General features: G+C 36.8%; 1 protein-coding gene across 9 annotated transcripts in view; it reads right to left on the bottom strand.

The window, feature by feature from the left end:
- Positions 1-4352: 4352 nt before the first annotated feature.
- Positions 4353-12327, bottom strand: part of RC3H1 (ring finger and CCCH-type domains 1) — a 75744-nt gene continuing 67769 nt past the window's right edge. For all 9 annotated transcript variants that reach the window (XM_086343701.1, XM_086343705.1, XM_086343708.1 and 6 more), the window contains one exon: positions 4353-11903. In XM_086343701.1, the coding sequence (XP_086199827.1) occupies positions 11753-11903 (151 nt within the window). In that variant the 3' untranslated portion in view covers positions 4353-11752. The remainder of the gene's footprint in view (positions 11904-12327) is intronic.

The raw sequence follows: 12327 nt of genomic DNA, 5'->3' as shown, positions 1-12327 counted from the left end.
CTCCTGCTGTGGTTACTGAGTAACTCAAAGCTTAATTCTTCCACAGAAATTCGGCAAAACATCTAGCACACAAACACACACACACACACAGAGTTGTCTCCAACTCTCCTGGGTTTCTAGTTTACTAGATGGCTACGGCCATCTAGTAATTAAGGTGAAAGAAAAATTTTCAAACTAAATCCTGCAGTATCATTTGGCAGCTACTCTCAAAGCATCTCACTGGTATTTGTCCAAATTCTCACAAATGTGAGAAAGTTCCGTTTCAGTTTCATGGAAATCAAATAAAACAAATACTTACTGAACATGCCCAGTGCACATGCCACTGGGTCTTGAATGTACCAGGTACTCAATAAATATTTGTGTTTGAAGAAACCCAGGTTCAGAGTAGTTTGGCTGACTTATTAAGAAGGAAGTATTTTAAATTTCTCCCAAATGGAACGTTAAGATTATCAAGTAAAGTAGAAAAGATTACTTATCCAGAGGAATTGACACCTTGTATGAATAGAAACACCTCTTGGAAGGTTGAGCAAGAGAGGGCTGCACGGGGTCGAAGTTCTAAGCAACTTGTAGGTGGTAAAAGAGAAACTGAGAAGACAGCAGAGGCAGTGGTTGGAGGTAGTGGGAGAAAGTTCCACGGAGAGAGGGTGGGTTAGACAGACCAAGAAGCAACAGGCAGAAACTAGCAGTAAAGCTGAAGTCAAGAGTGTATGTTTTGACAAGTACAGGTCAATTATGTGACTGGTGTCTTTTCCTACTTCTGCCAAAGGTTGCTTTAGCAAATTTAAGTCCACTTGAGGGTGGAGGAGGAAATGAGGGGGTAGAAATGAATGTAGCTTGGCAGCTTTTATCCCATCAAGACACAGTTGGTTTCAGGTCCTTCCCAAACAGCCAATGCTAAAAATCAACAGATACTGTACGGGTGCAGGCTTCTAACTTTGAACAGAAACAAGTTCTAAGAACCACATCTCTTGTGGCTTCACAGGTTCAGCTTACCAGGAAATGGTGCTGGATACCAAACCCTCCAGCCGCTCAGAGAGAAATGGGCCAGCCCACTCTGGAGAGACAGCCTGTATCATGCCCTAAGGCCAGGAGTTCATCTGGTTGTCTAGCTTGTTGTCAGGTTAACAAAATGTCCAGTTAGATATAATGGTAAGCATAGGGACTGAGGAAAATTAGAGGGTATGCTTTAGATCCTAATAACCTGAACATTTTTGTACTTGAGAGGATAACAAGATGATGACAAACTAAGGTCGCTGTGCGTTTTCCTTAAAATTGAATTTTTTAAGGGCTTTGAAACTGTAAAAGTAATTTTTTCCCCTTTAACCTGATAATATTGGATCAGGCTGTGCACTTGGTCAAGGGAATTACGAGAAGCTGACTTTGGTGGCACCCATTTGGGTATTTAGAAATGCCAATCATACTTGTGCTGTTCTCAAGTATGGCCTAAACACTGTCTCAGAAATTCCTCCCCTCCTTTTCATTTTCTTTGTCCTGCTGCGAGCCCTCATCATTTCTTCTAAGTCTGTTGCAACAGATTTGTAACTGAGCTCTCTGCCTTAGGCCCTTTGTTGTTTAGTCACTCAGCTGTGTCCTACTCTTTGCAACTCCAGGGACTGTAGCCCACTAGGCTCTTCTGTCTATGGGATTTCCCAGGCAAGAATACTGGAGTGAACTGTCATTCCACTCAGGGGATATTCCTGATTTAGGGATCAAACCTGAGTCTCCTGCATCGCAGGTAAGATTCTTTACCACTGAGCCACCAAGGAAGCCATGCCTTAGGCCCTGTTCCACTTCAAATCACAATCATCACATCACTGTCAGGTTGAAAATCTTTACTAGTGTTTATTTGCTAAGGGAAAAAAATCACAACAGCTCAGAAGGGGTACATAAAGCTTTCCAAGTCCTGCCCTCAACCAAACTTTTCTATATCCCCAACTCCTTGAAGTTCTGTTCCAGGCCATATACTATGTGCTCCCAGGCTTAGAACTTCTACTTCTGCTCTGTTCCCCATACAAACACTTCTGTGCCTTTCAGGACCAACTCCTGAAATGTAAAAACTTTGCTGAGTCACCGTGCTTCTCCAGCCTTACATTTGTCTTTAAGTGGTCTCCGAGTTACCCTCGTTACGCCTCATATCTTATTCACTTCACTAAAATAGGCAGAAACTGGATCCCTCTGCTTCTAAAATTGCCTATCAAGAAAACCCCACTACTCCAAAGTGTGGTCTCTTTGGGGCTGGTTTTTGGACAGACAGCACCGGCATCATCTGGGAGCCTCTTGGACAATCTTGGACCCACTCCAGACCTGCTGAAACAGGAGCTGCACTTTAACCAGGGCCCCGGGTGAACTATATTCACCTTAGGATTGAGAAGCTTGCTGACACAGAGCCTATTCAATAAACATGACTAAAGAGGCACACATCTGATCACTTTAGTTCCCCAACTTATAACCCTTCCTTGGACAGCTTTTACTTTCAGAATAAAACCCAGCTTTGTGATCTGGCTCTACATCTGAAGCCATCTCATTCTCTCACTTCAATGACCTTCTTTCAGTTTCCGTAACAGTCTTTCTTTTTTTGTGGAGTTCACACATCTTTTTTTCTCTGACTAGGGGTCTCCTTACCCCCGCCACCACCGCCCCCAGAACTCCCCACCCTGCCCCAAGCCATTTCTTACCTTCAAGGCCACTGTCTCAGGAAAGCCTTTGGTGCCCAGCCAGGCAAGATTAAATCTTCCTTGAGTATAGTCTCACAGCTCCTTGCTCTTTTCTTGGATGAAATCGTGGATGAATAATCTTTTGGGTTGAGAAGGAAATGGCAACCCACTCCAGTATTCTTGCCTGGAGAATCCCATGGACAGAGGAGCCTGATGGGCTACAGTCCATGGAGTCGCAGAGTTGGGCATGACTGAGCCACTAACACAACAATGATCCTTTGGTAATTCTGTCTGTGGTGTTTTGTAGATGATTGTTACCTATCCATAAATGTACACGTCAAGTTCCATAACTGGAGTTTGAGCTCCTTGAGGGTAGAGAATATTCTTTGTTCTCTACAGTACTGTGCCATATGGGGAGTACTCAGTAAATTACTTTAGTAAATACTGTAGTAAGTATTCAGTGAGTAGTTGCAAGTTCTGATGTGCTAGGTGGTCCCAATAAGGGTGGCAAGTCATTCTAACTGAGCTACCATGTTGGAAAGCAGAGTTTATAAATCGATCATGTAGACTAGCTGGTTACTGGGACTGAAATGCTAATACACACAAAGACACAAACTTATTAATCAATGAGTCTCAGTGTAAAGGATCAGAAAGTAACCTGTTGCTTGTAAGCAGGGTGCGCCTGGGTAAGTGGTTAAGACAGTAGGTCTGGTTTTGGAATTCCCATTCTCGATTTTATTTTAGGCAATAGTTACCATCCCTCATACCCCCTGAGCTTTTTTTTTTTTGACTGTGGCCACTTCTCTTGAGGTCCAAAATGGTACCAATGGATACATAATGCTAACTGATAGTAGAAGGCGTGATGTTTGTTCACTGGTAATATACATCATTTTTCTTTTAAAAATATTTAGTTATTTTAAAGGAAACTCTACCCACTGTCAGTTATGTGTCTTCTAAAAATATGGACATTTTATTCTATAACAATGTGCTATTATCACACTGAACAAAATGTTATTCCTTTGTTTTTTCTAATAGTCAATGTGTAAGTCAAATTCCCCTAACTAAATCTTTGAATGTTTGGTTTGTTGAAATTAGGATTCAAAGTCCACACAGTGCATGTGACTTTTGTATCTCTTAAGTTCCTTTTAATCTAAAGTAGTCCCCTCCCTTCCCCCGCTTTTTTCTTTAAGCCACTGAGTTCTTGAAGAGGGTATATTTTCCAGTAGTCTCTAAAAACTCTCTAAATGTCAGGACTCATTAATTGGTGGGGATTGCAGGACAATTAGGAAAAGTGAGTAAGAAAGACAAAAAATATTTGCATCAGGAAGGTATTCGGAGTAAGGCCGTGTTGCTTAAGCATAAAAAGGTCCTGCTTTTAAGAGAAGGCATAAAAACCAGAACTTTGCATGTGAACCATGGAGTCTCACTGAACGCTGACTCTAGGATCTGAGAACCATTACCTTTATTCCTAATGTGCAGTCACTGTATAACAAATGAAGGATTCTGGACTGTGGTGTTGGATTAATTCCTGTGAAATCTATAAAACTGGCACTATGAGTATGCGTTTGTGTATATTATCTACTTCTCTATATTTCACCTAAAAAACAAACACAACTCCATAAAAAAGGTACAAACAAGTACATAATCCCAAGGGTTAGAATAAGATGGCACAGGCTCATTTACAAAAAAGACTACGCATTTCTCCTCATTAATTTATCATTTAATATAAATGCTGACAGAAAGCAGATAAAGACCTTGTAGACACTTTCATATATTTACAAACCAAAAGGCGGATCACCTCCGATCACCTCCTTCTACTGGTTAAAATAATCTTTTTATCTGCAACTTGTGGGAGCCTTAAACACTAATTTGGAGCAACATGAGGCTGAGTCAGTTTCCAAGATAATAAAGAAAATAACACCATTTTAACAAAAGTGGCAACTTTGATATAAACAGCATGCACACAGGTTGAACAAGATGGCCTCATCCTCTCAAAACCCTGCAACAAGTAGACTATATACTTACTCAGACCCATGCATTTAGCTGTCCTAAACATCTTTCTATTACTACTTTACCCCACCTCACTTTTTTTTAAAGGCCATTTAAAAACTGAACATATAAACAGATTTTTAAAGAGAGAAAAATGGTCTACTTCAAACACAGGGTTCTTCTTTCCTATTCCCAAAGAACTTCTAGGAGATAACGTCTTCAAATAATAAGATTTCACAGCTTGCCAGATGCTAATTTCACAGCTTGTGAAATTTCAACTCATTATCTGTCTTCACTTTTTAAAGAAAAGTTGGAAACACTTGGAAAAAGTGAAATTTCACAAACTTTAGCAATTTAAAAACGAGCTGTCCCTTTAAGGCTCAATATTTTTAATTCTTAACAGGTGGGTGAGGCAGGCGAGAAAGAACAGGGAGCTAAGGTAAGGGGAAAATAACAGAAATGCACAAAAACTTTTAAAAATGATATTCTGTCTAGCACTAATTTAAGAACAGGAGACATAAATTTTCACTATTCAAATTGTAAATGATTTCATGGTCATTTATAACCTGACTCAAATATAATGGGCTCCTTTATTAACCTACATTATTTTTGTCTTGTTAAATATACCTCTGTAGGGCACAATCACATACAATCAATACGATTGGTAAATTACACAAGCTCTATCCCAAGCAAATATGCATCAATATTAAAAAGTTATTAAAAAAAAAACAACAAAATAAAACAAAATAAAATCCACCCAAAAAGGTGATAATGACTGCAGAATGTCTCGGGGAGACTGGTATGAGCCTAAAGACCACACTGACTATAGTCAGGGGAAAAGGGGTAACACGGGGAAGAGACCACACACAAGAAGAGGAATCTCACAACTGGAAAATGTTTAAGTGGGTGAAAGGTTTTGTTCATTATCTTAATTCATTTTTTCCATTTCTGTTGTTCTAAAAAGTCATAGATTTACTATAAAGTAAAATAATGAAGCCTATGGATTAGTGGTGGGGTGGGGGTGGGGGGAAAAATCAACTTTTTTCTTCTAAGTTCCTTTCATTCCCAGAATGTAGGAAGAAGAGAAAGGATGAAGAAGAAATAAAGGAAATTTAGGCAACAATACACTTGGAAAAAGTAGCTCTCAGAACAGTGTCTTGGTATGAACAGAGGATGTAAACATGATAAGCAAAAGCTTAAAATGCCTTGAAATCAGAGGAACATTTTACAGGGTGGCTCAGATATTACTGTGAGAATGGCAGTCAATTAGTGGAGAAAGATAACGCTAATAAATGGTGATTTCTTAAAAAAAAAAAAAACAGGCTACCGATTATCCACCCAATAGTTTGCTTCCATTCTTTTCCTGATCCTTTCATACACCAGCTGGAGTTGGAGGAGGGGGCCACCTGACAGTTTCCAGTTATAAGATGACTCTTGAGTGTACAACCTAGAATGGATGCCAAAGACTTGTGAGCTCTGTCTACTTAAGAGTTTAAATTAAAACAAAACCAAACCAAAAAAAAAAAAAGAAAAAGAAAAAAACCACACAAAAAACCCCAACTAGAAACAATGAGACCTCAATACAAGAAAATAAATCACCTTATCTAGTATATAACATACATTAGGACAACAAACTCCACAGGATTTTATTTTTCTAAATACATATTTTGGACACAATATTTTGTCGTGAGGCTTATTTTAAATTCTCTCTCTCTTGGGTTATTGTGCCTTATTTTCTTTTGAAAATAAAAGTTATTAATCTAGGGATGTTCTGCTCAGGAATAAAGTTTAGGGGAAGGTCAGTGTTTGGCTGAAAACTCACAAGCTCTGTAATTCCAGTGGTGAGGTTAGTCCCTTTATCACAATAGAATTTCAAAGGGATCTTTACCCACTTTGTTCAGTGCAGTATTGAAAACTCACCCATTGGGAACATATTTATTATTAAAAGGTGTTACTTCTTGGTGGTGGCAGTTTTTTTATAAAGTAAACTTGCTGCTAGTGTTATTATCAGTTAGAATCTAAAACATGTGAAAACATCTTTAGCAAAGAAAATCTTAATCAAATTGTAAGCTGGCATTTACTATAATTAATAGTGTCTTTTGACAAAAACATCTTTCTTGTTCCAAGTGGCTCAGGAAAGTTGAAATAAGAATTTAAAAAAATATATTAACTGCAATCCACCTGTAATTCCCAATAAGTAATTTCAGCAGGAAATTTTCATAAAGCTGAGTTGAAGCCACAAATAAATATAAAAACCATAGTTGTCCAAGGCAGAAAAGTGTGCATATAGGCCAGCAAAATGCACAGTCAGGTAAAATAATGACAGCAGTAGACTGCTTACTTTTTCAATCCCTAATGTAGAACATAGAATATGCTTTAGTTTAGAAGCCCTAATTTTTACCTAAAAGGATAGGCAGATTTTTCATGGAAGATATCACCTTGCAAACACAATAATCATCTATCATCAATAACAACAAAACACAATTGGACTTTTAGGGTAAAAATCTAAGTAAATACTGCAGTTAATTTCCAGACAGGTTCTTAATTTCCCCTAAAAAGTAACTGGGCCTTTTAATGACATATAAAACATTACAAGTGCTTTTCACAGACACAGTTTATACATGAAACCTTTACTCAACTCTTTAAAATGAGCAAAAAGAAAGCAGAAAAGAGATGGTTAGATCTCCATCTATCACCATTTATATATAAGCAATAGCAACCGAGTACTCTTTATCTTTAGTGAAAAGAATCTCTTTTTCTCTGAATCTGAATATAATCTAACAGGTACGAACCACAGTTAATTATTTTTCACCAATCACATGTTCATGGATTCTTTTACTCAGTCCCAAGACTTGATCATACTGACAATAGATTGTCTTATAGGCACAAGTAAAACAAAAATATAACAAGCTATCATGACAAGACAATCTCAGTATATGGGGGCAGGAACTGCTTACACACAATACTGTAAAAGATGACATTCATGGTTTTAGAAAAACTGATGGATTTTCATTACTTTTATATTTTATAAGGCCAGCTAACTTTAAGAGTCAACTTTAGACCTATCTCCCTACACAATATAATCAACTCATGAATACTAAAAGGTTTCACAATCAAAATGGCTATTTCCTCCCAAACCAAAACAGAGTAAAGCACAAGTCTTTGGCTCTCCTTTAAAGAAAACAGCAGGTTACCATTCCTAACCAGACCTTTGTTTTGCCTACCAGTAGGGCAAATACCACATTTGTGCATCACTGAGTAATAACACCATTAGAAAAGGCAACTTCACAGAAGTTATTGGCTAAGCGAATTCATTTGAATGCTCTGTTTTGAGGCAGCAAACTGTCACTGTTGCAGATTGGGGAGGGCAGTGGGTAAATCAAGGGGAATTTGCAAGATAGAGAAGGGCCAGAGAAAAAAGAAAAACAAAAGCAAACTTTGAGCTCCAACTTTGAAGACCTATGGAAAATCTGATGGAGTTACATATTCAAGATAGCAAATGAGAATCATACCAATTTTAGGTCTTTCAGACCGAAAAAAAAAAAAGGGAAAGACTAGGAGAAGGAAAGGGAAATAAAATGGGAAAAGGAAATTAGCCATATTAATGCTGTATGAAATATATTTTTATACTTTGAGTAGTTAAGTATGTTGTAGCTGGTATTAAAAATAGTGTCTTACTATTTGAATATTACTAGAAACCTATAACTAATTTTTCTTTTGATTAGAAAAGTAACAAGGAATGGATCTTTGGTCACATCAGCCTCTGTAAATTACCCAAGACATTGCAGCTACTGAACTTATGACAGTATCTACAAGCAAGGAGAAAAAACTACATATAGGTCAGAAAATTGAGTCTAGATATCTTATTCTCAGTTCTTCTACCCTTTTCCTAAGACCCAATGAATAAAGAAAAGGTCAAAGTACTTTTATACTCTGGTTATAATAAAATTATGGTGTTATCCAAACAGAACTGAAAGAAATGCTTATTACTCCTACCTTAACCCTTCAAAAGTGTTCATTTTCATCAGATGTCTGAGTATTGCCTTATAATTCAGAAGAAATTAACATCTGAATAAGCAAAAAGCCTAAAGATGGAATTTCCTATCTGACTGGCTTCATCGTTTTACCTGTCTCTGGGAATAAATCTAAGAAGCCAGAAAAGTCACTTTCTTTCACAGATTTTAAGAAAAAAGCAGTTAAAAAGTCAAACAGTTTTGCCAAACAGGCCATTTACCACCATAGGCTCATCATATGACAAAAAAATATCACAGGGAAAAGGAAAACAAAGTAAGAGAAAAAATTTTTGGAGGTTTTATTGAATTCCTAAAACTGCTTATAAGCACTGGAAAAGTTGTAAGAATTTCCATGAGGTAAGGCAAAATAACTAATCTTAAATAGGCGAGTTACAGGCACAGTGGGACAGTATAGCTTCCTCTTGCTGTTCTACCCACCCAGACTTCCTCTAAAGGGTGGGGTCTTAGAGAGGTATAGCTAGAATTAAGGCTATAATTTAAGAGATCTGCATCCTCACTCCATGAAAATACCTTAAAAAGAGAGACTATTTTAAGTCAGTTCCAAACAGTGGCTTTTCTGGTTTTATTCAGAATAGGAAAACATAAATTAATCTCTCTTTCTACCTAGCTTACAAAATCAAAATGGTGAAAGAATGAGTGTATTTGAAGGAAATAAACAAGAACAACAGAAGTTGAGTTATTAGGAGTTTCAACAGATACCCAAAATGGAATTTTACTTTTACTCCATATTTCAACAAAATCAACACCCATAAATTTCTTTTTAATACCAGAATCATTCTGAATTCCAAACTGAACCAACTGCTCCTAAAATTTAGGAATTATTTAACATGTCCAAAGAAGAAATAAGATCTGCCCAAATCTGCCTACAGAAGGTTAGAGGCCAAGAATGTTGCCTTTTATGGTTAGAGAGAGAAATTATAAAAATCTCAGGACTCTGTCAGACATAAAATTTCTCTCCTTCTCCTCCCCAAAACAATAAGTACTTAAATAGTAAATGTAAGAGGGTTTTAAGCAAAATAAACGAAAAAAGGCAAAAAAGCAAATGTATTTTTAAAAAATAGGAAAACATGGATATCAACTGATAAAATGCCTCATCTTCATTCAGTGCTTCTACCTCCCAATCAGTCATTTTATCGCAACAGCTGCGCTCATGCGAAAAAATCCATAAAACATACCCAATATATATACAGATATAGCTATGTATATATGTATATATATAATATATATATATAAATTTTTATTTAAATAAAAAAGAAAGCTCGAATCCCAAGCCAATATGTGTATATCAAATCCTTGACCAGCCAGGTCTGTAGGGCATAATCAAATTCAATGTGAAATAGTATATAAACACGGTGCCTTGACTGGGCAAATTAAATAATTGCTACTCAAAAGAGTGTTCTGTTTGGACTCTCCTACTGGTAGGCAATGGCAGGACTGTATTACCCTCCCCCCTCCCTTACCCCCCATTTGTTTCATTTAATAGTACGATAGACACAGAGCTTAGACTGAGGTGGTTATGACCTCAGCAGGAGTTACGGGTTAAGAAAATAAGAAACAAGAAAAATACAAACTCTTGCTTTTACCCAACCAAAGCAATGCAGTAACTTATTACATAACCAGTGCTTTCTGTTTTAGTATAATCCAGAAAGGGAAATTTCTAGAAAATCAGGCAAACATAGGGATACGGTGGGTGACTATGTCAAATAATCCCCACTAAACACATTTTATATGGTCTTAGTTCAGTATAGACATGTGGCATCAGAATATGTGCAGCAGAACTAAATGAGAAAAATTATTCCTTATTCTCTTCAACATTTTCATGAAAAGTCTTTTCAGTATAGTGAAGCCAAGACTACAAAAATTGACTTCTAGGTACTTACTACCTACTTGCGCTAATGATTCCAAAAGGCAACTACCGATCAATTTGTAAACTATCCTTAAGATTCAGGCAGTTCTCATTTGCCAAATCTCCTTGAAAGCCAGGGGCTCCAGTATATAGGAATTTTGTACTTTTGGTTTTTGAGAGTAAAACAAAACATTCATTGAAATAATGTAGCTCTGCTCATTTTAAGTTCAATCAAGTGTTGAGCAGTTTTAAAACATGATGGATTATCCTGGTTTTTGAATATTCTATTATTTCAGAAGTTCAACTTGGAAAAGGATTGCTCTGAATTTCCAGTCATCAGCTCAATATAGGTAATAAACTAAATATGTATTTTCAGTGCTAATAAATTATAGTTCATCCTTAAAATAATTTCCATTTAAATCTAATCAAGCAGTCTAAAATTGACTTGGATTTCTGATTACATTAAGAGAATGAAAGTGGTTCATGATATGAAAATGAGGTCTTCAAAAATTAATTGGTAATTATTTCTCTGAAAAGCTGATATAAACAAAAAAACAGAAATAAAGCCCTCCTGAGCAACAACAGAAAGTTTTAATGCCATATGAAAAACCTCCCTACACATGAAGCTTGTGACCCAGAAAGAAAGCAAATTATAGCTTCCAAATAATGGCTCTTGGAAAAGTTGCTTTGCTGCACATTTTCTAATAACTAGTCTATTACTAATTCTCAAGCACCACAGAATTCTCAGAATGGCCGGGGCTTTTAGTCTGTGGTAATTTATGGGGTTGTGAGAGCTGGAAAGGATTGGGGATATGGAATTATACACTGGGTATGTAATAATACCAAAATACAAGAAAAACCTACTTCATTAAGATCATACAATTAATCAAACAGAGTGTATATATAATATCTTCTTCTTTTTTTTAAAGCCCTGGATCCAAGGCGTCCAAAGTTATTAAAATAAAGTTCATTCACAGAACAAAAACAAATTTAATCTGAATTGCTTGCAGATACTGCTAATTTTCTTTTTCTTTAAATTAAAAAATGCATTACTGTGAACTATGTGCAGGGTTTGTTTTTAGTAGTGGTGTTTGTGCACATTGCCTCCGGTGCTTTTCCTGGATTTCTCTGACCACCCTCAGAGAAAGGTTAAGAAGTTATCTGTTCTCCTACCCCTATGCCCCACAGATTGGTTAGGAGCAGAAGATAAAGGTAGGACTCCTCATATTTTATGGAGTAGAACTGGATGTAACTCCTGATCTCTGGGAGTCATTATTGTCCCCTCCTCCCTCAGGGTCCTCTGACAGGTTCAGAGAGCTGGTCTTGTTGGACAGGAGGCTGATATTCTCTTGTGTCAATGCTGATCCATTAGGCACGTCACTGTTAACATTTAAAAAAAAAAAACGAGTTGGAATTTTAAAAGAGGAGAGAGAGAAAACTGATTATTAGTAGAATAAAATCAACAGGGCCTTTCTATATAGCACTTTGGAAAATACGTGAATGGCTTTCAAACTTTAATTTATAGCTCTATATCCATGCTTTATTTTAGCATATGGGTTGGCAAACCAAGACAAGCTAGGTGACTGGTTTCTGTTTTGTTTAGCTGTTTCTATAAATAAAGTTTTATTGGAATACAGCCTGCCCATCTGTTTACATATTGTCTATGACTGCTTTCACATTACAACAGCAGAACTGAGAGTTCTGACATGGATAGTAAGACTAATAATTTTAAATATTCACTATTTGGCCTTTAGGAAAAATGCTGACCCCTGCTTTAACAGGTTTAATAGGACAAGATAACACA

The sequence above is a fragment of the Bos grunniens genome, chromosome 16 (assembly GCF_055505025.1).
Source record: "Bos grunniens cultivar Pamir isolate PY7600 chromosome 16, Bosgru_T2T1.0, whole genome shotgun sequence".
Classification (NCBI taxonomy): domain Eukaryota; kingdom Metazoa; phylum Chordata; class Mammalia; order Artiodactyla; family Bovidae; genus Bos; species Bos grunniens.
Note: the sequence above shows the minus strand (reverse complement) of the source record. Positions and strands in the feature narration are given on the sequence as shown.